General features: G+C 49.7%; 1 protein-coding gene across 15 annotated transcripts in view; it reads left to right on the plus strand.

Moving 5' to 3' along the window:
* LOC149327872 (uncharacterized) overlaps positions 1 to 27,593 on the plus strand; it is a 141,168-nt gene that overhangs the window by 97,194 nt on the left and 16,381 nt on the right. For 6 of the 15 annotated variants that reach the window (XM_089563558.1, XM_089563562.1, XM_089563553.1 and 3 more), the window contains 10 exons: positions 141 to 272; positions 2,059 to 2,202; positions 2,780 to 3,250; positions 5,376 to 5,509; positions 13,023 to 13,215; positions 15,899 to 16,285; positions 18,976 to 19,282; positions 21,446 to 22,008; positions 25,996 to 26,682; positions 27,198 to 27,286. In XM_089563558.1, coding sequence (XP_089419684.1) covers positions 141 to 272; positions 2,059 to 2,202; positions 2,780 to 3,250; positions 5,376 to 5,509; positions 13,023 to 13,215; positions 15,899 to 16,285; positions 18,976 to 19,282; positions 21,446 to 22,008; positions 25,996 to 26,682; positions 27,198 to 27,286 — 3,107 coding nt within the window. The remainder of the gene's footprint in view (positions 1 to 140; positions 273 to 2,058; positions 2,203 to 2,779; positions 3,251 to 5,375; positions 5,510 to 13,022; positions 13,216 to 15,898; positions 16,286 to 18,975; positions 19,283 to 21,445; positions 22,009 to 25,995; positions 26,683 to 27,197; positions 27,287 to 27,593) is intronic. The other 9 variants (XM_089563559.1, XM_089563556.1, XM_089563557.1 and 6 more) reach the window with 9 other exon arrangements.

Here is a 27,593-nt window from a genome sequence, read left to right on the forward strand (position 1 = left end):
GCTAAAGACTCGCATTTCAGTGAGCATAACCTCTTTGGCATGAGCACTTCTCAGCGTCGCTTCAGTGGACAGTGCCAGGGTGGGGCTGGCTGTTCGGACAGCGGTTGCCCTGACGGTGGTGTCGTTGTGTCGTCCTGCAGGTGGTGACGAACCTGCTGGCCGAGCAGCATGCCGACGTGTTTGTGGAGCAGGTGCAGGACATTGTGCAGCAGCTGAAGGAGCACCCCGACCGGCTGCCCACGGTGTGCAACCCACTGGCGGCTGCCGACGGGGTGAGTGAGCTCTCTGGCCGAGAAAGGGACACTGCCTGCGCACTTCTTCCTTCTTTGATCCCTTTTGCACATCAGCGGCAGTGCACAGGGCTGGGGTGGCAGTGTGGCATCGGTTCAGGGAAGGGGCCTGGTGGTGGTGATGAGGCGGGCGATCACGGAGGCTTTTTCTGCTTTGAATGGTGCATGTGCCGAAAGCTCTCTGCTGCATAGGCAGTTGGAGAAGCGCGAACTAGACAAGGTACGAAGGAGAGAATATACATCGCAGGCGCTGCCTTCCAACTGAATATTTGTGTTCCTCGTATACTTAGATTTTTCCGCACTTGTACGTGTTTGCATTGCAGGTGGACATGAATTTTGTCACAGCAGCTGATGAGGTTGCATTGCTGCAAAGAAGCGAGCAAGCGCATGACTACAGGCATGAAAATGAGAGTATGGCATGGTGCATGGGACTCGGCGCTGTACGAGATTAAGTTGCGCAGGGTTGCACTCTGTCATCTTGTGGTAGTTGATTTCGTCATCCGCTTAATTTTTTTCTTGGCACCTGTAACTTAGAGTAGTAGTTCCGAGATCTTCGTAACGCACCAAAAATCGTGCAGTATGTAAGCGCCCACCTCCGAAACAACGCAGGAGGGCGTGCATGTAGTGGAGTCACCCACTGTGCTACCGTCAGCCACTGTGGGAGCCAGAAGCTCTGCTTCAGAGTGCGACATGAAATTTGTCGCGTTGATTGAAAAGGATATATATATGACTGCGATAGGAGTGCCGTGCGAGCCACCAGTGCCCATTCCCTTGTCACACTTCAGCTGGGACACCGCACGCAACTCCGGCCAGTGGGATTCCCACACCAAAAACTATTATTCAACTTCCCTTCTGTCCCATCTGTCTTCCTCTCACTGTCCTGCGCCTAGCACCCCCTTGTGGCAATGCCCGTTTCTAGGTCCGTTGCAACAAACGCCTTCATCTCCACATGCTCCTAACGCCCTTTCTTTGGCTGCCAACTTGTATGTTTTGGTGGTCAAATCAGGTCAGTCAACCACATCACAGCATGCCGCTCAAAAACCTTGAGTAGCGGCACTACATATACAGTTTTGGTGCCTGCTAGCAATCAACTATACGAGAAAAGAGCAAGGTATACAATGTGACAAGCGAGAGATGATGTGAATTTAACTAGTGGGCACCGTTTGGAAGCACTGTGGGTTCTGCTGGCAGTTGAGGTGAACAAGAAAGTTCATAATTTTCTATTTTTTGAATACTTAGAGTGAGGTTTGCTAGGTTACGTGCGAGGCCAGACAGCAGCTACTTTCTTGATATAAACATCAAGTTTGTGGCCGGCACGCTTTTTAAGCTAGTCACATGTCAATATGCCGGGAGACGCATATTTGCAGAGCCCCATTCGTGCGTGTTGCCGATACGGCTCACGACAGGTTCTGGGAGCTGTCGAGCTCGATCGTGGATGCCTTAAAATCAAAAGATAGGGTATTATTTGCATTGCTTGCCTTTGCTATCAACTTGTCTTTATGCCTCCTTTTACATGCAGGAGGTCTTTGCCAAGGCGTTAGCAGCCTTAAAATTTATTGTCTTTATTTGTTTAAGCATGTGAATTCACAAACATGCGCTAACTCAGTGTACACTAAAAGCTTAGCCTAAGCGATTACTTGAGTGCCTTAGAGTGCTAGATATTTTGAGCTTGGTTTGCAATCGATCAACATGTGACGTTCATGCCACTGTATTTGCCTATGGTAAGTAAGGTGGCTTGCCTCACCTTGATGCTGTTACATCCCTTTAGCGGCTGAGCTTCGAGAACATGGAGAACAGCACAGTGCTGGTGACAGCCGGGCGACTTGAGAAAGAGTCGAGCGAGCCCCCTGGGTCGTGCCAGGGGTCACCAGTGCGCCAGGTCAAGGCCCTCCCAGCAGCTCAGCTTCACCAGGTGGGCAGCCGTGCCTTGGCGCGCCGCTGGCCTGCTGTGCTTGCCTGATGTAACGGAATAGCAGGCCTCGATTTTACCGCAAAGCACTGAGAGCGCCGCTGCCGATACTGTTGGAAAGCCAGCCTAGAATGGGGACAAAAAAAAGAGAGAGATGAGAAACTCCTTTGGCAGCCAGTGTATTGTGTTCGTTTGAAATTATGATGTTTTACGCGTGCTGCCAACAGTCATCACATACACAAAAAGCAGAGTTAGGTGAGACACTGTTTTGCGATGCAACGTGCTGGTAAGGCTGCCTTAATCGGATTTTGGGCGACCTTTAGTCGGCTCAGTCTGCCGCTGGCTCTGATTCAGGGATGTCATCGGCATGCTAGTTGGCGGGGTTGCTGGCGCAAGACACCTCACTCTTCTTGCCTTTCTATTTCCGTTTGTCTTCTCGCTTCGCAGGCAGTGCAATTGTCGGGTACTCGCTTTTGTTTGTTGCCACTGGCTGGCCTGGCCCCGTCTCTTTGTCCTTTGCATGCAGCGCGTCCTTCTCTGCTTTTGTTCTGTCCCATCCCGCCGCCCCCCCCCACTTCAGGCCGGCATCGCCCACTTGGCGTCAAGCCCCATCGAAGAACAGGCGCCCCCCATGCCGGCTACCTTCCTGCCGGTAGCCGCTGCAGCGTCGTCTCCCGCACTGCAGCAGCATGTCGCGGTAGGCACGGTCGCCGCCACCGGGGCACCGGGCGCCCTGCCACCTGTGCCGGTCGCCCTGGTGCAGCCACCCACACCGGTGGCTAAGGCGGTCCCCGCTCAGGCAGCTGCTGTCTCTGTCGCCGCTGCTCAGGTGATTCCAGAAGCAGCGCGGGGCACTCCGGATTCGGCCTCGACCTCACGGCTGGCCTCGCCCTGTGCTGGCGGGGATGAGAAGCAGGCGCCGGCTTTGAGCTGTACTGGGGGGCTTGCTTCCTCTGCTGCTAACTCTCCGCTGCCGGCGACGCTTGGGGCTGCTCTAGCTGCGGTCGTGTCCGCGCCCTCCTCTGCTGCTGTCGCTAGCTCTCTTCCGCCTGTGAGTAAGGGTGGGGGCGTAGCATGCCTGGTTGTCTGGCTGCCACATCGGGCAGAGGGAGCAGTCGTGGTGCAATCCGGCCAGAGGGCTGCGGCTGATAAGGTGGTCTCAGCACTCCTGCGTGCCACTTCAAACGTGCTAGCTTTCGAGAATCGGCTCGTAAGGTTTTTGTGCATGGATTTTTCAGCCTCTGAATTTCGTGCACCAATTTTTAGGTTCACAAATCAAACACAAATTGGAACTGAAGCATTGGGGAATCATTGGAAATTAAATGCACTAAAGGTGCACCGCGCTGCAAAGACACATAGCACCCCGGAGACATATCACGCCGCAACATTGTTGCTTTTTCACCACAGGTGCGAGCAGGTGCGTCTTAGTGCGCAAGCGGCAGATGCCCACACATCTGAGTGGGAAGCAAGGGTGTCAGGCTGACGTGTGTGCCAACCCTTCTAGTCGTTTTACCGAGTTTTAGGAATGGATAAACATGGTAATCATAGCATGCTCTCTTTGAGCACAGGCAGTGCAGCACATTCGGTGCCGATATTGGGCAAGATCGCAAGATCTGTGACTGATTTGGCTGGCTGCGTTGCTTTTAGCATTGTGTAATCTCCATCTAGTGTTGTGTATACGCTTGTGCCACCTAGTGGCTACGCCTGACACCTGTTCGCGAACCTTGGCCGTACTAGCCCAGATGGCGTAGCAGGCAGCACATTCCACCATCATCGCATTTTCATATGCCATGTGCAGCCTCAGTCATTCGCGCTCGAGGTTCAATTTTTCCTCTGGTTCATTCTAAGCTAGCAACGAAATTTTGTTACGTTGGAAGTGCGATAAAGTTTACTTTGTTGGGCTGAAACTGAAAATGCATGGCGTTTTGTGGACACGAAGGAGGGAAAACCAGAATGCTTCATTACATAGAGAATTTCATTACATGAAAGTTCTTATGTCGAAGTTTAACTGCATTGCACTTTGCAGTAGTGTTGTCTAGCGATTTGGACAGCACTTTTCAAAAGCCTCTCTCGGCACCACTTGTCGTGGGGGGGGTGGGGCCTGTAGTTGCGGCTTTGTTCGCAGCACACTTTAGGTGGTAGACAGCTTTTGGAGTGCTGACCATCGACATTCACATACCTGGCAGTGTTCAGCAAGCCCTCTGTGCACTTGTTGCACCACAGCTGCTCTCGCCTGCACCTGCGCTCGCTGCCGTGTTCTGTCTTTTCCCCTTTTCTTGTTTTTTTTTTCTGTGGCTCCTGGCTTTTTTACCATTTCTTTTGTGCACACTGGTGTTGCTTGTAGCCTTGCTTTCTAGTGCTTGTCAAGTTGTGATGGCACTGAAGTGCAGTCACAAAGCAAAGGGCTGGTAATACAACACATTTTTTTTCTCTCTCTCTCTCTCTTGTGCCCTCTTGATTGCTCGTATTTTTACTGCAGGTGTTTAAAGCTGAAAGGTGAAGAGAAATGGCTGGCGCATGCACGCCTAAATTGTTTGGTCATGCGACATAGCTCATGTTTGCAGGATTGTGTTTTTGGTCAGGGATCGTGCAGCAAAACATGTTTACCAGTTGGGTTAGTAATCACAGTTACCTAAAATGTAGTTTATTCTATCTTCGTTATGCCAGGTTTAGATAATTTTGACAACAAATGTGGTCCAGGCTAAGACCATGCAAGTTTATGGTGTCAGACACTCACTGATTCAGGCACTGCTCCCATTTTTTTTAGGATCTCCCCAGCTCCCACTGCATCAAGAAAGCGGAATTTGTTTGATTTGATATTGAGGCATGTTAGGGGACAGGTTAGTCTGGGCACTGGCCCCTCTTCATCATCTGCTTCAGAGCCATAATAAATGAAAGAAAGGAAAAGAACAACATGAAAGAAAGGGGAGCACTTGTGCCTTGTCGATCAGCTCAGGGTTATGCCACGACGGCCCAAAGAAGATTGCTGGAAGGTATGATGTTGTGGTAGCTTTCTGTGTTGACTTCTTTCCTCATTGATTTTGGGCAATACTACTTGAGGAATGGATGTGTTGCTCGGACCTCAGTCACGCGTGTGTGTCTGCAAGCAGCGTGTTATAGTTGAGAGGGGAATGCGAGCCGTCTTGTTTCCTTCCTGGGTGGCCGTTGTGCCGTAGGGTGAAGTGCGACTGCCGGTGCAGCAGAATGTGCCAGAGGCCAGCGCCACCAGCCAGGCGGCCACGCCCCCTGCCCATGGTGCCACACCCCACGCCCTCAGTAGCGAGAACAGCTTCTCGGAGTCAGATCCTGGGTAAGCTTCCACAACTCTGCTGTTTCTCGTCGGAGCTGAGGGCTACCGAACTGAGCGGCGATTAGTGTCACAATCAGTATTGAAGATTTTAGAGGACACTGGCCTTTTAAGAGCGCTAGCTCTTACTCATCATGTTTTGAGATTTCGTGGGGTCTGCTACCACCCCGAGATCACAGCGCCATCTGTGGTAGCAACTAGAAAACAGCACATCCCGTGTTGAGACTTGTAGCGCCATCTACAATAGCATTGTAGATACAACCACCTGCCACGTCCCAATGGTGACGTCATGGTCCAGTATGGTAGATGTGTTCGTGAGTGTGTTTATCATATGGGAAAATAAGCGTACAAATTCGTATTTCCATTGGTGTACCTTCCTTTAATCTCATTCATATCAATTCTAGTAAACCAAACAGCTAACGCTCGTTACTTCAACGTCTTCCAGAGGGTGGCGGAATTTGTGGAACAGTGGTAGAGCCATAATCACGTAAATCAGTTACTCAGCCATAGCAATTGCCGACAGGCCGCTGTAAGGCCAACCCTGCCTATACATTTACACCACCACCGGTCACATGACCTCCCCCCCCCCCCCCCCCCCCCCCCCCTCTTTTCCCACCAACACCACCACCACACCCCAGTCCTTGTGAAACTGACTCATCATAGGTGGCGCTGCATGTTTCAGCACAGCAGATTAGCCGTGTGGTGGCTCTGTACACTCATCCATATATACGCTGTATATACTTGTGTAAGGGCTACCCCCATGTGAGGGCCGCACCTCCAACTTGGCAGCCGGTAATTCAGGAGAAAAAAAAAAAGGTCATCCAAAAGAGTCGCTTCATGTGTGCATAATTTTGCTCACTTGTTACATTACGCTGGGAGATGATAGAGGATAACTACCTCCGACACTCGGTACGTCTTCCTTCGCGCCAGACTCCGCCTGAAACCGTGAACATGTAGTGCTGCAGCGCAGTTAACACTTCTTGCACGCTCGGCGTTCGCACCAGAAATGACGAAACATTACGCTGCGCAAAAAATCTGGAATGGGGTGCACCCGTGCTAGCAGCGCATTTCTTTGCGGCGATAAGCCACCCGTCAGGCTCGGGCACCATAGCAGCGTGCCGTCCGCCCGGTGTAGCTAGGCCTAGCATGCTGCGCATCAAAGCTGCACTGAAAGTGCTTTGAATCTAGCCATGGTTTGCTATAAAAGATCCAGCCTTGTTACCATCACATAATAACCTCTCTTTAAAATGAACTTATAATTGATTTCAGCTGTGCCTTCGGCAGTGAAGAGCGCGGAAAAGCAGGCCAGGTGAACGCCCCCTCACAGTGAACAACATACTAAACAATGTTTACACTGACGGCCGCATGTCGCATGCACGGTGCCACTCCATACCATCACTCATTTGAGTGCCAGATCTTTAGAGGATGTTGATCTTAAATTATAATCACATAACGTCTACCAGTAAAGTGGTCTATAACTACCTGCTTTACTTTTTCTGGTTAATTCGTGCCGATTGTCAGGCGCTCACCTCCTTTGGTTCATACTTTAAATTCATTACGTATTTGAAGGATTCACCGGGACTGCACTACTTCGTCATAAAAATGCATGTCGCAGTATAAAAAAGGCACGCATAATTGGGACTCTACTTCAGTCGGAAAAATTTTACGGAAAAATGTCGGTCCTGTGTCAAAACCGCGGAAAAAAAGTGCTGCCCTTACACAAGTATATACGGTATATGCTGTAAATGCCCGTTAATTCAAACTTCAAAGGGCAGGAAAAATTGTTTGAATTTTTGAACAATTCCATAAAAACCAACAAGAACCGCTTGTATCACAGTAAATTTATTTGGTGAGAGACGGGGTAATGTTCAGTTGCTTTTGAGATGAAAACGGCTCGACAGTGACAGTTTTTCACATTTCCATCAATGTTTTATTGTGTACATACTGTCAGGAGTGTATGCCCGGCAACCTTCACGGTGCAACGCGGTAGCGGTAGAACTCGGTTGCTAATGCATTGCACCCCTCACAAGCGGCAGCGATGCTGGAGGCTTCACTGCACAAACAGTGAATGGCACATGACGAGCGCACAGTTTCAGTGCACTGGAAGAATGGAAGAACTAGGTGACGTACACGCTCAGTGGCACAGAAACGCCGAGAAAAGAAAAGGATACAAAACACCATCAATTCTCCAATTGGCATCTGAAACGGCGTGCGGTTGGACTCGGTTGGCTGACCATGCAGGCTGGCGCAAAGCTCAGAAAAGCAAAACCGAAAATGTGCAGTCTGACTTTTCTTGGAGGAGACAGGGCCATCCCCTTGTCACGCCGCCATTGCATGCATGTCCAAGGTGCGCAAGCGACTTTGCAGCATGGAATTCAGGTTTAAGTAAGGCTATTTGCACATACGCTTGCTGCACCAGTTGCACCTGGACATGGCCTCCCTTCAGGATCTGGAATAATTAGTTGGTGCAACACCCTTAGCATACGATGCCATAGACTTGCATGGGCATTGACCAAGACCTCACCGGCAGTTCGAATTGAGGGGGGTCAAATTAACAACTTTTTACTGTATATATAACTGTGGAACAGCTTGTGGCGCATGTTATACAGTCAAACCTCGATATAACGAACACGGATATTACGAATTATTGGCTATACACCATTTTACGAGGAGCGGGCAGGAGAGGGAGAAATACTCTCAAACACGTGCGCTGCGCGACACCCCACTGTTGCCGTCCTTCCCTGGGCTGATAATCCGGCGCGCGGAGCAACGTCCGCGGCTGCTTAGCTACCGGTCAAGCGCGTGTTTGCGTCTGTACAACAAAAGCAGCAATGTTGTACGGAACACCAACGTCCTCTGGGCATCACTGTTTTATTGTCGGTTTCGGAAATAGTCGACGAAAGTAGAAAAAAAAACAAACGCCGCCAGTATGTACGCGCACCATGTTATGCGAAGGTCTCAGCACGTCTGCGGAGTCCATTTCTTCACCGCTTTCCCGCCGGTCCCGAGTTGCATTGGCAGTGGACGTAGTTGGCGAACAAAAAACACTTGCGCCAACAAAAAGCTTAAACATTAGCGCACTTTGTGAACGAAATGCAGACAGAAACAAACACACTGCCTGTGCCTAATATCGGGCGCGGAACGAAGCGCAGCGCCTGGGTTACCAAACTATACTCTGTGCATAATTTTAAAAGATCAAGTATTTGGACGGCCTTGGCAGAACTCTTTTAATTCAGCAGTACACTATGTGAGGACTTCACAAATTTGGCCACAACTTCGTTTCGCCGCCCCACATGATCGTCAATTTCGGGAGGGTGTGGGGATCGCCACCTGAAAAAAATAAACATGTCGTTAGTGCAAAAATACTAATTTAATTTGCACAGCATGACATGAATAGAAGTGGCGACATGAACTTTTACCCAACTGACAAGTGAGGAAAAATGCAGCCATGGCAACGTAAGATGAAAAAATACACGGCATGCACAGGACGGTAAACTCTGCCATGCATTGTAATAAATTATTCGACTGAAATCGCATCTAATGCAATGTAAAAAAAAAATCCACACTATGCATAACCGTGCCAGAGATACAACAAACGCAGCGACTTGAGCAGTGCCCCGACCCGATTGAGATTGGAATTCTCAACACAGGTGTGGCAATTCTGCCTGTCAGTAAGTGGTAATAGCGTTCCATTAGCGTGCCAACCTATTAGATCTTGTAATTGTACATTTTCTGGTATTTGTGCACCAGTAAGTACTGGCGGCAGTGGAGAAGGCGAGAATGCGAATTGCTTTCACTCAACTGGCTTGTATCGCTCGTAGTACGAACAGCCCTACGCAAGCGGCAGGAGGGGCCAAATTTCAATTTCATCGCGCGTATCTCCGCAAACAAACATTCTAATCATAAGAAGTGGATTCGTTTCGGTCATGTACTCGCTGTTTCCAAAATGTTCAGTTTGTAAACGGGGTACTCTGTCGAAAGCTCAGCATCTAAACTGTCACACTCGCCATGTTCTAGCAGGCAGCGAAACCGTTCATGAAAAACTGAGCTCAACGGAAAACTAGACATTCATTGCTCTCCGCAATCTTGTGTTTCAACACATTTTGCTTTCGTTTTTCTAACATGCAACACCGTGCCGCATTTGCCCTACAGGCAACCGGCGACAAAAACTACACGCGTGAACTGCGAGCATGGCACTCACCGATGCTGATCGTTCGCTTCGTCGAGGAATGGTCGCTTGCTCCCAGTTGGTTATTGCAGGAGCTAATGGCATAGCCCACACGAGGATGGACACGAGGCGAGCGCCCACCCAAAATTTCTAGGCTTGGCAGGAATAAAACTGGCGAATGACACTTTCAGAGATCGCACGCTGCTTCGGCTGCAGCCCACGGGCTGCAAATTATCAGCCCAAGATGGCGTCGGCGGTAGGCGGCGCTCGAGTAAAACAAACATGGCGGCGCCCAGGTATCGAAACTAAAATCATGTATATCGAACTCTTCGTAAATATTTGTGACTAATTCATGCAATTTCTACTTTATATATCGAACGCGGCTGGCCATGAAACGAGTATATTGACCTCCATGGCGCCAAACTTTGCCCGTTCGGATGGCAGGCGGCAGATTTCGCCGCACTGCACAAGTGACTGGTGGTGATGCGGCACGCGTTCGCTCCAAGGTTTGTACTTTCATCTCGCACTCGCCAACAGCGGCATGTGGGGTTGCAAGTCCGGCAGTCAGCACGCGTTCACGCCTCTGGCATCCGGCGACAGCGCCATGGAAGCAGCACTGGTGGTTCTAAGCATTCAGTAACAATCCTGGCGCTCGCTGTCGCGGAGGTGGTGAAAACGGCGTCAGCTTTCACTCTTGACGTACCGCTTTCCACGCGACACAGCTGTGATGCGGAGAAGCCACAGTACCGCTTTCCACGCTTAAAGGGACACTGAGGAGAAATTGAAGTTAGCTTGTATCGACAGAATACCAGCTCCTGATTACAAAAACGCCACTCATACTGACAACAAAGCTCTTGTAACGTAGAAAAGAGCAAGAACCAAAATACAGGTATCGCCGCCACAGGCCAAACTCGCAAGTACAAGCGTGATGAGATCATAGAACAAAACAGTGTTGCTAGAACGAATGGTTCTAGCAACACCAGGAACCGAGAAACCATGCATCACTGAGGCGCAGCCAATGCATGCGCAAATCTCCTTGACGTCGCCAGATGGCGCCACGTGCCCGGCTGCTACGCGCGCTCCTGAAGCATCGGGACAAATCAGCGCCTGTTTTCCGGCGGTAGACGGGCTCCCGGTATTCCGCTAGCGGTAACAAGGTACACGGTATGCTAAAGGTGTCTATTTGCGAGAACTTCGTTGACGACTTCGAGAACGAGATCCATCGTAACGCTGGCAAAACGCCAGTGCAAACGTAATCGAAGCGACTGTAGCGACGGCCGCAATAGCTGATAGATGCCTTCAACGTGCGGCCAGCGGTAGCTTTCTTTTCGGCTGCTGCTAGGCCGCACTGCTGGCAGCCAGAAATCACGGAGTCTGCGTTACGTCATGTGCACGTCATGTTTCACGTCTCTTAGTCCTCTGTCGTCATAGACGAATCCCAAGTTTGAATCAGAGCGGCGGGAAAAACTTTTTCAACTTCGAATCCAAATTTCTTAGAAATAAATGCATCTTTCGCTGCCGGCCAAGTGGCAACAAAGCCATGACATGCCGAACTATCGGATTTTACTATAAAAGAAATATTAATAGTGCTCTCCTCAGTGTCCCTTTAATCTGCGCTTGCGGTGCTATGCGGGGGAGCCAACCTAATTGGCGCTCCGTTTTTTTTTTGTGGTCTTCAGAATAGCCGCGAGCGTCTTCGAAACGCCACCAAAACCTGGGAAAACATCTATCCGCTTCTCTTGTAAGGATCGCCAGAATTGCTGTCCTTTCAATGACTAAATTGCGCGCGTTTCGGACGAAATTTTATGTTACGATTTTCGGCTATAGCAAACTGTTTTACGATTTTTTACTAGTTCGCTATAACGAGGTTTCACTGTAGTGAGTTTTGCATGGCGGTCTTGGTACCTTCTGAGCAGCCATCCGTGGGGCCGCTCGCAGATGTGCTCGTGACTGGGAGCAAAAGCACGAGCAGTGATAAGACCCAGCCATGTGTGAAGCCAAGCACGGACGTGATAGAGTTCATGGCTAAACCAAGCTCCAGTGTCAGCTGCACGCTGAGTTATTTGTGTCAAGCCACAAGCTTAACCATAACAGTTGTTTCTTTTCCCATAGCGTAGTACTCCAAGAGCATTGTCCTTGAACATTTATGGCTGTGTTCTCAGTGCTCTACTGTGAGCTGAGTTCAAGGGGACACTGAGGGGATAAAATTGAAGCTGGCCTACATCGACTTATTACTGTGTCCTATCTAATGGCAGACAGACTGCTTTCAGTGAATGCAGAGCTTTTGTATGCTATAGAAGGCCAGAAAATGAACTACATGCGGGCATTGCCACTGCCTCCCATTTTGACGTCAATACGAGAAATAGTTATATATATATATATATATAGCGGGCCAACTTCGTCGTCGCCAGGCGCAGCGTAGTGTCGGCGCATGGCGGTAGCAGAACCCGTCACAGTTGGCACAGTACTATATATTTTAGAGAAGCCAACAGCCACACAAACCGAGGAACACAGGAGTTTTTTTTATATATTTTTATATTTGTGGTGTTGATCAACGAAGATTATTACTGAATACGTTTTCACTTAAAGGTAATTGATTAGAAAAGCAGAAGAAAAAACAACCACATTGTTGTTTTTTCTTCTGCTTTTCTAATCAATTATCTTTAAGTGATTTACCAACTGGCCGTTGGTTAGAAAAGAACAAAATCAAGAGGACTCTGATGTTATACCACTGCATTACATGTCTTTGCCCCACTGCTTAGAGTCGGTGAGGTTAAAGCAAGAAGTGATTACTCTGAGAAGACAAGGGGCAAAAATGTTCTCGCTCTAAGTCTGTGTGAGTGATCTTAGATCTGATATATGTGATAAACATGGCAATATTCGAAAGCACGCTCAGTTACTAAAATTCATGGGCGTGGCTAGATATAAAAAGGCATAGCCTCGTAAGCTGAAATTGAAATGGCTGTGACTGTCAAGACTTTTCTAGCTTGATAGCACATGTCGATCACGAGAGCGGTCCTCTTTCCATAGGTCATTTTTTCTAGACTTGAGCACATCTCCAGGTCACAAAAATTGCTCATTCATCAATCATGCTGTGTGTCCTGTCTGCCCTTGTTTCCTTTGGCACTTCTTTCGTAGATATATATACTTTTTTTGTATGAGCTGCCTTTTCTAGTCATCCCCAGGCGTGTGCGTTATTTTGTCGACAATTCCAGCTGCAAATTGTGCACTGCCTGGAGCATCGTGTCGAGACTGCTGAAGAAGTGATGGTTGTCGTGAGAGATGATTGATCTATCTGGGCTTCTCTTTTTTCTGCTTTTTTTTTTTCCCCACTTCCCCCTTCCAAAGCAGCTCGACGCTGCCTCAGCAAGCATACGCCCTGGTGACCGATCTGAGCCACCTTCAGCAAAGGCTGGTGGAGCTGACCACACCGAGCAGCGCTGCGGCAACTGTCCATCCGCCAGCTGTGTCGGTGGCTGCCAGCCTGCCGTCTGACGTGGCAGTCTCAGCTGCACTGCCTGTCACTGCAACAACCCTCTTGGTAAGGCAGCCGAGGCCCCCTCGTATTAGACAGTTTTAGTTGTGCGTCCGCAAAAGCTGTGCGTACGCTACGGGCGCACCTTACGCGCAGTGCCACCCGTCCTGGCAATGACAGTTTTAGTTAGGAGTGGCTAGCGTAGCGCCCGGGAAGCGTAGGATACAGTGGCGCCATCTAGCGACAGCAAGTCAAAGCTCCTGAACTGTGTGCTGAGGAAACTTTTTTTCTTTTATTAATGGCAGTGGTGGTTGCATTCGAAGTCTTTGTTTCTTTTTTAATGTAAATCAATTGAATCAAATGAAAATATAAGTTCTAGCGCAAAGTTGGAGAAGTACTTTACCGGAGGTCGTTGCTATGCGACAGTGTACGCCGTAGATAGTTAGGCTTAACATCAAGAAATTCTTGGGTTTATCTAAAAAACGATGACTATTTGTCACATATATCGTTACGGAGGGGTGAGAATGCACAAAATAAAAGTGAATACAACCGTTTAGAGCGAGCTATCGCGTCGAAAAATGCAGCGGCGACGCAGTATTTGGTTCGAAGTGGGCGTGCAGGGCGCCGCCATGTTGCCAACGTTAGCTACGCAAGCCACGCAAGCAACGCAACGCAAAGTCTGCTGGCTTGCGTACGTACGCAAGATGCAGGGCTCGCGCTTGCGTTCTGCGCATGTGCACTACGGTCCCCGCAAGCTCCTTGCGTACGCTAAGCCCTTGCGGACGCACAGCTAAAACTGTCTATTGCTTAGTGAGCTGCTTTGCATAGGGGCAGGCTTACCCTTGGGTACTTGCTATCAAACTGTTCTTCAGGCATGAACGTCTGTTGTGACATCTGTTTCCGAGCATAGTCAAGGGTTTGGCCAACAGTGTGGCAGTGTCCTGTCTGGTCCTCAACGGCAATACGTTATGTGACATTAGCTGGTCTTGACAGTTCTGTGTCGCCATCACCATCGTCATCATCGTAGTATATGTGGATGCGTCCACTGCAAGGCAAAGGCCTATCTCGTTTATCTATCATTAAACTTGCCCTGAGGTTGCTGCAGCCAGCCATCCCTGCAACCTTTATAATCTTATCTACTCACCTGATTCTCTGGTCATCAGGTGCCCCGTCTTCCTTATCTTGGAACTTTCTTTGCCCCCTGAAAGAACTGTCATTTATCTGTTCTCTTCATTCCGTGCTTGTGTCATGCCCATTTCCTCTTTCTGATTTCGGCTAGCATGTTGTCATCTTCTGTTTTTTCCCTAATCCGTGCTGCTCTTCCTTTCTGGCTCTAATAAATAATTAATAAATAAATAATGTTGCCCCCATTGTTTTGCATTTCAGAGCCCTCTGCACTGTCCTCAGTGTAATTTCAAGTCAAGCATGCATTTGGACATTAATGGCTTGTTTGCATTTGTGGGAGGGCTGGTCGGTGTAGAGTCAGCTGGGGAAGTCTACCTAAATGCTTGCTGATGGCATGGTGCACCTGTCTTATAGAGTGTGAGGCATGTCTCCGGTACAGTACCGGTCTAAAAAGCAGGGCAATAGCTCCCAATGTCTGCATCGGTGACAGTGTCCACCGATGCTCCTGCAAGTTGGACTTTGAATCAGTCGCTGCTTTTCAGAAGGCAGTGGAAGTGATAAAGAGTGTGGGAAGCACATACCAGCAAGTTATCTTTATCACGCATGCAAGAGCTCATGGTAGTTATCAGTTCATGCTGTTGTAACTAGCTTTAATGCTACCAACATTCAAAATGATGCTTTAGTACTAACGATGCTCAAAATGATTGTTACTAGTGTAAGGTTCCAGATTAGCTCATACGGTTAGTCAGTGGAGACCGGTACACCATGTATGTCTGCTGGAAAAATTGCGAGGACGCTTTGGCAACTGAAATGTTGAGACGCGAAAGCCGAGAACACTACGCCGTGACGACTTCCGGTAGATGTGACGTCACACCGTTCCCTTGGCTATATCGATACCCAAATTATAATCTTTCGGGGATCTTAAGTGTTTATTACGCATAATTACACATTTTTCCATCTAATTTGACACAAATCCGACGTTTTTCCAACCATTCTGTGACAATTTTCACTATGACCGGCCGCGGCGGCCGAATTTCGATGGAGGCGAAATTCTAGAGGCCCGTGTACTGTGCAATGTCAGTGCACATTAAAGAACCCCAGGAGGTCGGAATTTCCAGAGCCATTCACTACGGCATCTCTCTTAGCCTGAGTTGCTTTGGGACGTTAAACCCCTATAACCAAACCTATAACCAAATTTTCACTATGCCGTGGCGACTTCCAGTGGATGTGACATCACATCGTTCCATGGCTATATCGACGTCCGCGCTATTTCGACGCAATTTCAACATTTTTGCCTCTAATAAATTAGCGAATTACTCTACAGTCATCAAACTTGGTTTCTAGGTTCATTTTTTTTCTCCTCTATCTGAAGCAACCAGTGGTTTTCTTTTATCTGTTTTTAGTTCCCGAGTTAAACACGTGTGACACGCTTTGTTAACAGACGGACGACAGTATGAGCCATTAAAGGCTTTCACCTTAAAATGCTGAGGCTACTGTTTCATGTGGATCGGAAGAGTGGTGTGTTCAAACGGCTACGTGGTGACAGCACAATGAGTGAAAAATGACTCGGGTGCGCTTGAGAATGGCCGGCGTCGACAACACGGGTATTTGCGTTCCCCTACAGCAGCCACCCGCAGCCGACCACGTCCCCACGAGTGCCAGCATTGGCGAGCCGCTCCCGACCGTTACACCGGCCTCGCCCAAGCACCCGGCGTTGAGCACAGCCACTTCCGCTGCCATGGCCACGGCCGTCACCGTCGTGTCGACGGCCACGCCCGTGCCGACTGCGGTGGCGGCCCCGCCCTGCTCGCGCCCTTCGTCAGTGCCACCCGAGCCCCGCAAGCCGGCTGTTGCCACCAACCTGGAGGACCTGAAGCTGGAGCTGCAGAAGCTGCACGGCAACACGATGAAGAGCAACATCGAGCAGGGGCTGCAGGCCATCTTCTCGCAGAACGCCGTGGCCCCCGCACTGACCCCGGCACACTCACAGCCGCAGGTACCCCCCTTTGTGGTGAGTGTTCACCACTGCCGTGCTTTGCGTTTTGTGTGTGGATTCGGGCTGCACATGCCCTTGACTCCACCTTTACAGAACCTTGTGCAGTATGTGGAAGTAACTATAATGGCGTAATCTTATTTTATTGCGTAAGCAATATTACGGGCCGCCGCGGTGGCTCAGCGGTTATGGTGCTCGGCTGCTGACCCAAAAGACGCAGGGCCGATGCCGGCCGTGGCGGCTAGAATTTCTTTGGAGGAGAAATTCTAGAGGCCCGTGTACTGTGCGATGTCAGTGCACGTTAAAGAACCCCAGGTGGTCGAAATTTCCGGAGCCCTCCACTACGGCGTCTCTCATAGCCTTAGTCGCTTTGGGACGTTAAACCCCATAAACCAAACCAAACCAATATTACGACAGGTTTCAGCCCTTCGCGTCGGGGCGGCCGCAAGGCACGTTTGACCTTGAAGGGCGGCGCGCTCTCGCCAGCTGCGGAGTGTGGAGAGGAGGCTGGAGAACGGGAGCGGGGGAATATAAAATGCATTCGCTCACTTGCCGGCTCCGTCGTTAAGCCGCCTGATAAACAGAAAGGGAGGCTACGTCGGCTTGACGAAGCCAGGAAATGACAACGGGCTTCGGAGACAGATGAACGCGAACAGTGCCTTGCTAAGCGGCGCGCTCAAGACGCTGCTAGACGGGTGCACCGCGCCTCTATCGAAACCGAAGCGTCTACAACCAGTGATGATCCCGAATGGAACGCTATGGATGCTTACGCAACCTACCAGGTTTAACCAAAGCTTTCTTCATGCTTCCTGCTCTGAACATATATAGAGATTCAGAGTTACTGTTTTTTCCAGTCTACAAGTTGCATCTGTGTATATGTCGCTCCCCTGCAAATAGCAGTTTTTCTGAAAAAGATCACACGTAAGTTGCACAGTGTACAAGCCGTACCTATTCATTCTGTAAGCGGATTAAAAATGCGATGAGGATCCCTTCGTTAAAGAGTATGGAAAAAACACGTTTGCAGCAGCCGCCATGCGCCGACAAATTAACGAGGTGTGGTCAGCGTGCCTTCCCCTTGTTGTCCACCTTTTTTTTGTTGTTCGCAACCGGAACACTCTAATGGCTTTGTGCCAGTCCTGGATGATCTTTTCACTGATGTCAAACTGCTTCTTTGCTGCACAATTTCCCCATTTGAGGCAGCATCATGTTCAACCAGAGCCACGCGTAATATGCGCAAAGCATGCTGTAGCAACATGGCGAATGGAGGTGACAACGAAATCAAAACTCTCATGACTGTTTCTGCCCATAAGATAACACTTCAAAAATAACTAGTTCTTGTTATATTTTCTTTCAAGCTCTGTTACTGGCCTTGGCGCAAATGATGGTGCGCGGTTGGGTGTCATATTTGCCGCACGTACGTCACAGATGTCTAAGATTGTCTAAGATCCATCAATGAAAAATTCAGGAAAAAAAAAATCACTGCTCATGAACCAGAAATTGTGGTATGCTATATTTCTGGCACATGACTTGTGGTAGATGGCATGTACAATTGGCCCTGCATATGACAAATGCAACTGTCAGGTGGAATTCATCAGGTCTCATAGTTTGTGCTCGGTGAAATGAACCATAACCTATCCTACTCTCATAATGCCCACCTACTTAGCATTTTTCTTTAGTCACCAGTGATTTTTATATTACCGAGCAGCTACAATTGGCTATGCAATGGTTCAGAAGCAGCACCACCTAGTGGCTGAGCATGGCATACAGACTCCTCACAGTGTTAAGCGCACGGAGCTCAATCTTTGGTTAAGGGGGGACAGTGGTCTTGAAAAGAAAATTTTATTAATCTAGTCATTGTTATGAAATTTTCAGGGCACATGTATTTTTGTGCGCTAATTCTAGATATGTCATTTAATTTCATGTAAAACAATTCCTTGAGCACTTAATGCACTTTTTATGCAAGTGTTTTGCGGAGAGTTTTGAAGAAAATTTGCTGCAGGGAACTCGCTGAAATGTATGCCATTTGGTTCTCTTGACACCAAGGAATACAATAAGGGTAAAATTATCATCCTGGCTCTCATAGAACTTGAGTAATAGGGTACTGAAGCTGCCACTTCACACACAGGAATACACATTTTCCTTCTCATTTCTGAAGCGACAACTTCAAAACTCTATAACTTTAGTTCTATGATAGGCAGGAAGACAATTTCACCCTTATTGCATTCCTTGGTGTCAAGAGAACACAATGACATACATTTCAGCGAGTTTCCCGCTGCAAATTTTCTTCAAAACTCTCCGCAAAATACTAGCATAAAATGTGCATAAGTGCTCAAGGAATTGTTTTACATGAAATTAAATGACATATTTAGAATCAGCACACAAAAATACATATGCCCTGAAGATTTCGTAACTGTGACTTCATTAATAAATTTTTTTTTTTTCAAGACCAGTGTCCTGCCTTAAGGGGAGTGCCAAGAATGTGGCAGCACCATCTCGCCCAGTGTATGAGCGTCATTATTGGCCATTCAAGGCCGTTATGTCACTGTGCGTGCACAGAGATCAGCAGGCTAATCAGCATCCTGCATGTGCACGCCTTGTGCGTTTCTTGTGCATGCCAAGTGATGATGATGTGAACACAACCCGGGACATATTCCAGACAGTTACCATATCTAAGCATGCCCCCCCCCCTCTTGCCGTCGTTTGTGCAGGTATTCGCTGAGCACCCAGCCACAATCTCGCATTCGGTCGGGGCCGTCATGCCTCAAGCGCAGCTGCTGTCGGTCGCCGGGGCCGTCTCGGCGACCCCCGTGCTCGTGACAGCACACTCGACGGGCCAGATTCCCACCGACACCAGCTGCAACATTCCAGCGCCGGTGACCCTCGTGTCAGCGGGCAACACTGCAGTCGGTGTCACTGCTGCCCCGGTGTCCATCGTCACCTCGGCGCCCTGCACCATGCTGGAACCGGCTGCTGCACGGCCGCAGGCAGTGCCCATTGCACCCCCCGATGCTGGTGGTGAGTGGAGACAGCTGGCTACCTTTGTGATATCTTCGATAAAAGAGACTAAAAGATGCCATGTTGAAGAGCGGCAGCGGAGCTTGCACTCACTCTTCAGTGTGTCGTCTCTTAGTGCTCCAGTCTTCACATGGCAAGACACCAACCATACCAATAGTGTGTTTTACTGTGTGTGTCTCTGTGTCTCTTCATTGTGGATCGTCCCGTGTTTGCACAACCTTCACCTTAACAGACATGTACCAACTAGGCCGAACCGAAGTTTTATTGAAGTTCCTGTTGTCTCTGCTGCCCAGTCCTTTTCATTCGGGGTGTGCCAAGTTAGACCTGAGCAAAGTGAACCAAGGCAGTGTGCGGAGTCTCTTCTTCTCCCGGTAATGTTATGTCAGCGCTGAGCTCTAGTTTTATGCCTTTTAATTCTGCCTCCTCTATTCTGTGCTCTTAGAGCAAGTACCAGATCTGTAAAATTCAGTTGGGATCACAAGGGAGTCATTGTTTGATCGTTTCATAATGTGTTGTGCACTTAATGCCCACATCCATGGCACTTGTCTTCTTGCCTTCCTAACTGATCCAGCATGAGGGAAAGTCTATTTGTGGGAAAGCCCATTTGCGGAACATCACCTGGGGCTCCCAAAGGGTGGCCAGGTCGCGATGCATCTGGCAGGACAAGTGATCGGATAAAATTCCTGCCTCTTGCTTGGTGCACTGTAACCTTCATACCTCTAACATGTGTGAAACGGTAAGCATGACAAAGATAACAGGACCCCTCTCGCTAAGCCGAAAAGAAGCCTGGCTGATAAGTTTTGGTAACTGAGCTTCACCACAGCCCATGGCTATCAGCCGCACATTCGCCAGTCATTTGAACCCAGCTTGACCTTTGATTAGCGTGGGCATTTATGCTGGTTCCTCGATGACTTAATTACAGTCGCCGACCGATTTTTCGGACTCGGCGGGACCCGAGAAATGGTCCGAATAATCGAACAGTCCAAAAAATCCATGAACTTAAAAAATAAACTTTTCTGTGAAAAACCGGCTTTCAAAATCGCGAAAATCGCCGCTCCCCATGTTCCGCCGGCAAGTGATAATATTAGACTATCTGAGTCATAGCCGTGCTTTCCTTCTACACCCTATCACATCATGGTACCGATAGTGCGACGCGGCCGCACTCACTCCGCGAATGAATTGCACTCGCAGCGCGAAGCAAAAACAGTCACTTTGCATGGGGCAATGACGTTCGCGAAGACTGAGAGGTAACCCACGGGAAGACGCGAGCGGAAGCAAGCGCCTCCGAATTCAGTCCTTCCCCCCCCTCCCCTTCGTCTGCCACGTTTGCTGCCCCGCGCCGCGGGGTGCGTCATCCAAGCCGCGGCGGACGATGCAGCTGTCCCGCTGTACCGTTTTCAATGCGATCGCGCGCCCTTTGTAGGCTATCTTAATGGCAATGGAGAGCATCTCATTATCTCGAATGGCAACGATGGAGAACAAATAGCCAAGCCTATCCAAGCCAGTCCGATTGCGCCGCCGAGCCGATTCCGTTTAAATCCAAGATGGCGCCTTTCACAGTGGCGGCAAACGGGTTGGAAGTGACAGCGATGCATGCTCGCGTCTATATTAGGCCGAAAAAACAAACTTTCAGTTGAAAAACGATCACCACAATATTTTTGGCGTCTATTTTAGTCGGAATATTCTAACTTTTAGACTCCGCAAAGTCCGAAATATCGGTCGTGAAAGTGTACACGTTCCTATGAGGTGCGCGATGTTTCCTCAGCCAAGTCCGAAATATCGTGCTAGTCCAAATTATTGGAGTCCGAAATATCGGTCGGCTACTGTATTTAAGTTTTATTACCCGTCATGTTATTTTTAGTTGTCAGGATAGCAAGGCCTAACTGTATGGTGAGCAAACTTGGTGCAGTAGCTGTGCTGCTTTCAGTGATGCTGTGTATGAGAACTGCTAGGTTAGCCTGCTGGCTAGTTTGTCATCTTGAGAAGTTAATAGTACTTGAGGGAAAGGCAGAAGGAAAGGACACCACAGTGCGAACTTGGCACTCATAAATGCTTCCTTCGTCCCTTATCTATGAGTTCTGTTCCTTCTCAGGGTGACAGGCCAACAGGTGACAGGTAGTGGTTCGTGAGCATGTTCATGACCTTCTGTCGTTGTGATCACAGCCGCGCCACCTACCACGACGACGGCGACGGGCCGCTTTTCCCGCTTCCACGTGACTCCCGTCCGTGATGACCCTCTCCTCGGGAGCTCCACCAGCCTGCCGTCGACGCCATCGTCGTCGTTCTCCGGCACCCTAGCCACCACGCCAACGCCATCTGTGACCACGTTTGCCAAGTCCGTCACGGCGGTCAACAGCTCCACCTCCGCTGCCGCCGAGCCGCCGACCGTAGCCACCACGGCTACGTCGCCCATTCCACCAACGCTGTCGGCACTGACCACAGCTACGTGCCCCCACGATGCGGTGGTTGGCAACCACGTGGATGCCGAGGTGACGCGCGGGGGCTTTGTAGTGAGCACGGCCACACAGACGAGCAGCACAGAGATGAAGGCAACGGATCGGCCGCCGGTGTCTGCGGCAGCCCCCGTGGGGCCTTCAGCACCGGCTCCAGCTCCAGTGAACCGGGGTCGGTTTCAAGTGACGACGGTAGTGGACGATGTGGCCGCAGCGACACTCCCACTGGCTGAGCCAAAGCCGTCGGTCACTGACCTGAGTGAGCGTACAAAGGTAAGCGATTGGCCTGCATTTACTTTTATCCATCTGCTGATTGGGTCTGGATGTGCACTAAGGGCATCTTTGGAATCTAACCAAATAATAACTGCATGTACTCACTGTGCTAGGTTCAATTTTAAAGGGACACTGAGGAGAGCTCTATTAATATTTCTTTATAGCAAAATCCAGTAGTTCGGCATTTCATGGCTTTGTTGCCACTTGGCTGGCAGCGAAAGATGCCTTTATTTCTAAGAAATTTGGATTCGAAGTTGGAAAAGTTTTTCCCGCCGCTCTGATTCAAACTTGGGATTCTCCTATGACGACACAGGACTAAGTGATGTGAAACATGACGTGCACATGACGTAACGCAGACTCCGTGATTTCTGGCTGCCAGCAGTGCGGCCTAGCAGCAGCCGAAAAGAAAGCTACCGTCGGCCGCACGTTGAAGGCATCTATCGGCTATTGCGGCCGTCGCTTCGTTTACGTTTGCACTGGGGTTTTGCCAGCGTTACAATGGATCCTGTTCTCGAAGTCGTCAACGAAGTTCTCGCAAATAGACACCTTTAGCATACCGTGTACCTTGTTACCGTTAGCGGAATACCGGGAGCCCGCATACCGCTGCGAGCAGGCGCTGATTGGTCCCGGCGCTGCAGGAGCGCGCTAGCTGTCGGGTACGTGGCGCCATCTGGCGACGTCAAGAAGATTTGCGCATGCATTTGCTGCGCCTCAGTGATTCGTGGCTTCTCGTGTCCTAGTGTTGCTAGAACTATTGGTTCTAGCAACACTGTTTTGTCCTATGACGTCATGAAGCTTGTACTTGCGAGTTTGGCCTGTGGCGGCGATACCTGTATTTTGGTTCTTGCTCTTTTCTACATTACAAGAGCTTTGTTGTCAGTATGAGTGGCGTTTTTGTAATCAGGAGCTGGTATTCTGTCGATGCAAGTCAACTTCAATTTCTCCTCAGTGTCCCTTTAATTGGTCTTGGGTAGTGCTAAGTGAAATGCAAGGTCGAGATAGTTTGTCGGGTGACTTTTCAAACCACCAGAGGGCGCACTCGCTCGTCTTTCATACACGTCAAGCTGAAATGTGGTGTGATACATTAGTACAGTAGAACCCCACTATGTTAGACTCAAATATGGTAAAACTCGGATACAGTTAAGTGGTACTGCAGGCCCATTTTGCCTTCATCTACGACTAACAGTGCAGTCTTTTTCATATAGTCTATAGACATCTTTAATGAAGGAAAGGTTATAGTGAAGAGCGCCCAATACAAGGTTATAGTGAGGAACGCCTGTTCATGGGGACATACCTCCCGCAAAATGACGACATTGTGGCATGCGCACCGTCTAGAACATTTGAGAGCCGCTCACAGGTAGCGGCGTAATCACTAGGCCAACATTTGGAGGCAAACAGAGATTAGCGTTAGATGATAAACCAATGCTTTTTTTTTTTATATATATGGTTTAACCACCAGGCTTGTGAGCTACTAGACAGACCAACTTTTCGACACTCTTAAAGCTGATAGGTAAAGTGTGCAGCTCGCATGAAAAAAAAATGCTGGCTACGAACGTGGAAAGAAGTGGAGGCACGGCAGCACTGCATAGATGGTTGTTCTGCGTTCGATTCTGTCTTGAGTGTTTAACTGTATTGCCTCTTAAATGACACCGAGGTCGCAGAAGCCGACGCCGTTCATGCAAAGCTGTGGTTTGTACAGTTAAACCTCAGTTTAACGAAGTCGGTAAAATCGGCAGTTTACTTGGTAATATTGAAATTTCGCTATATCGAAATTCATCTCCTAGCATGCTAAGAATCCGCCAAAAAAGCTCTGCAGGCAAATCACTGTAAAAGCCTTTTTTTGTGGTTAAAGTGCTTCTTTACTTCTGCCTTTTCTTGGCCAGCAGCAACGGTGTTATGCGCGTCTTGCTTATGCTGCGAGCTCGCGAGCTGCCTCAGCATGTCAATCACGCCAGCCATCTCTTGGTTAATGGGAACAGTGCACTCGTCTTGAGTTTTGGTTTTACTGTCACCATCATGACTGTGCACTACCAACTTACGTCTGAGTTATAGTTATTCTGAGGCTTCTACACCGAATCGATTGCTGCAGGTTGTTGAACAATAGACACCTTTAGCATACCGTGGTACCGTGGTACCGTTACCGGAGTACCGGGAGTCTGCGCGCAGCCAATGCGCAAGTTGCCTTGGCGGCGCCAGATGGCGCCACATACCCGGCAGCTGTGCTTGCGCTCGCAACGTCGGAGCCAATCACCGCGTGTTGGTGGGCGGGCTGCCGGTAATCTGGTACCGGTAGCGGTAACACGGCACACGGTATGCTAAAGGTGTCTAATTTTTCAAGAAAAAGAAAAGGTGCTAACAGTGCCATAGCTGGTACTGATGGCGGCCATGCTGCTTTGCTTGGCTTATGAGTATGTTTGGTGCTGGCATTTACAATCGCCAGTGGTTTTATAAGTTGTGCCCCTGCTCTACCTATTGTTGTGACACGTTTTGCCATGCAGTTGACTTGCAGGCATTTCACATGCTCTTAAATTTAAGATTACTGACAAAGCAACGTTTATGTGTGCAGGAAAAGCATTTGTGCTCTGTCACTTTTGTTTCATCGAGTTGACTGCACTTGCTCCTCAGTTCTTTGTTCTGGCTGGGCTTTTTTTTTCTTATTATTATTTTCGAGCATGCAGGTTTCTCACTTCATTCTTCATTTCCCATCACTGCTGTGTTCCCGCTCACATCTGTTTGGGTTTTTCGGACCAAACTTTTGCACGTGGTGATTTGAGTGCTTGGGGATGGGTGCACCCTAAATGCAATGTGTCCCACTTGAAGCGACCAGTTGAAGCAGTGAATTAATTGACCTTTCAGAACTAAGTTCTATGGTAGAAAGTGTATTCGCACCTAGCAGCAAGTGTCTGGATCGAGCTCTTGCCAAGGGATTCCAAGCATTTGACATGGGACTCATTAATATTATGAAGGGGGAGCCACTGTGGGTAGCGCGCACCGCATGTGACAATATGCCATTCTACTCACACCGATGGTATATTGTGTTTTCTTCTACACTGTCAAATTGCATCCCGTCTTGAGCGGTGAATGAATTACTGTCCCTCTCTAAAAAAAAAAAAAAAAAGACATTAGTAGTAATACTTTCCTGTTCTCTCCTCTGGTTTCAAAGTCTTGGTTGCTTTTGTTTGTGCTTCGTGGGGAAGCGTGGGTTCCTTTTGAAGACATAAGAGTGTTTTTACATGGCCTCGTACAAATGCTGGAGGGTTTGCGAGGTAATTTCGGATGCAACGTCCAGGTGATGTTTCAGTTCTGGCTGCTGTATTAAAAGGGTTTGGAGTGCCAGATTCAGTTGTGGTCCTGGATGGCTAGGGAAGTCACTTTCAGCTCTTGCTGTAATTGCTCCCTGCTCCCTAGTAGTACCTGACAGTGTTCAACTTATTTTCCCATTTTGAACTGAGTTTGGGTTCGCAAGGGAAGACAAGCAAGGGATAACAAAGGGTTGGGACTGAGCTAGTTGGCTGGTGGCAAGGAATGTTGAATCTGCCGTGTTCCCCATTTCTGTTCTGCTCAGAACGCATTTAATTTCCCCCACTAAGATGCATTGCCAACTAGGCCATCAAAAAACTGATTTGGGGAAAAAGATTATTCGTTCTCACATGCTGAGCTTGCGGCTAAGAACCGGCTGCCTTAGGACAGCCACATTGGCAGCCAGATTCTAATACCACATGCGGTGTGTGTTATGCCTGTATCAGCTGAAGTAAAATGAAAGCCTCGACTTGTGAGTTAGGCCTCGTAGTCTCGGTTCTTTCAGAGCGGCTGCTCTCGCAGTGTTAGTCCTCCCCAGTGAAAATTGCAAAATTTTGCTAGCCTGGTGCACGTGAGCACAGCGTCCAAGTCCTTAAGTTGCCCCCTCTACACAGCAATCCATACTTTCCCCCTGCCCCGCCATATCTGAGCTCTTCCCTGTGTTGCCAACGCACGTACTGCCTCCAGTGGGAGACCCCTTCTTCACCCCCACCGCAATCCCGCCACACTCTGCATCCCGACCTACCGTCTGCCCGGGGCCGCCTGACGTCTCACCTCTTCAGCCACGACTCGTCGTGCCAGACACTCGATGATTCTGTCGACCCCTACGCGACCTTCCCATACGCTGGAGACCCCCGAAGGCGCCCCGAAGCTCCCACCTCACTCGAACTTGCCCTGGCAAAGATTATGCGGGGCTACCTGCGTTCCTCCGACTCGGGCGACCTGTCCTCGCTGTCCCAGGCATCTCTGGAATCGCTGCCGCCACCCACCCTCGCGGGCGAGGCCTGGAAGGTGCGCGTTCATGTGCGGGATGTGGAGACGCAAACAGACCGGCCGCCCCTCAAGAACGCGTCCGTCAACACGGCGACCCCAGCGGCGCCGTCCCCGCTGTCGACCCAGCGGCGCTTTCTGCTGTCCCTGGAGCCTCCGACCCTGGCCAAGGCGCGGAGCCTCTCGTCCCTCAGCCCCCGGCCGAAGGAAGGCTGCGAGCGCTGCGCGGGCCTGAGCCCCGCGGCATCCCCGCCCTGGAGCTCGCCCTGCAGCTCGCCGCCGCCACGCCGGAGTGCCCCGCGCAATATACCGGGCAGCAGTGAGAGGTTGGCCGGTGCAAGCCTGGTTGACTGTGGGCGCAGCCTCTCCCTGAGTCAGTTCTTGGTAAGGGTGGCGTCAATCGAGACACAGCTGCCTCCCCCCCAACACACGTGCTTAGCCGCTTGGGCCCGACAGCAGCTGCGCTTGTCTCTTCTAGCTTGGGTATCCCTCTCTCGGCTGCAACTCTCGGGGCGGCACGCTACACTGTGCACAACCAAGGCACCTTTCTTCGTGGCTTTACCCCACCCTCCTTACCCCCTCACCTGCAGACATCCACAAGCAGGTGGCAGGTGCTTGTCGCTTTCCTTTTTGTTTTATTTTTTCTTCGGCTTTATTGCGGTTTCTCGCTCCTGTCTCGCTGTGCTCTTTCCGCTTTGTTCGGTGGAGGTGTGCGGCTTTGAACTCGAGGGGTGGCTGTGAATGTGCGAGCCTGGCTGATGGCGCCTGACACTGGGACTCCACGGGCTCCGCCACCTCACTGAAATCCGCACTTGCCACTTTTCAAAACCTCAGCTTCGCTTCTCGAGCCTTATACGCTGGCACCTGTGGCTTCTCTTTCTCGTTGGTCTCTTGCGCAGACCGCTCTTACCTCCTCCGACCAGACACGGGAGCTGGAACCGGAAGAGCCGGAAGATGTGGAGGAGTTTCTCAAGCAGCTCCTGGCACGGTAAGTGGAGTCTGGTTTGCCACTTTGTGTGGGACTGTTTCCCTGGCCTTGGGGAAAAAAAGAAAGAGCAAACAGTTTTCTTTTGTGCCGGATACACGTTTGCAAAAAAAAAAAAAAAAAACAGCTGTAGTCTAAAGTACCATCAGAGTCCTTCAGTAGCGCTTTATGGTCCTGAAACTTCTCTGTAACTCTGTGGGAGCCGCACGGCAGTGGTGGCGTTGGTCGAGAAGGATGTTCTTTCGGCGGCGAAGTGGGAGGCCTCCTAACTGCATAGAAAGCAGCGTTTTGCACTGTGTCGTTTTCTTGT

This window comes from Amblyomma mixtum, chromosome 10, assembly GCF_055824585.1.
Source record: "Amblyomma mixtum isolate Tamu chromosome 10, ASM5582458v1, whole genome shotgun sequence".
Lineage (NCBI taxonomy): Eukaryota > Metazoa > Arthropoda > Arachnida > Ixodida > Ixodidae > Amblyomma > Amblyomma mixtum.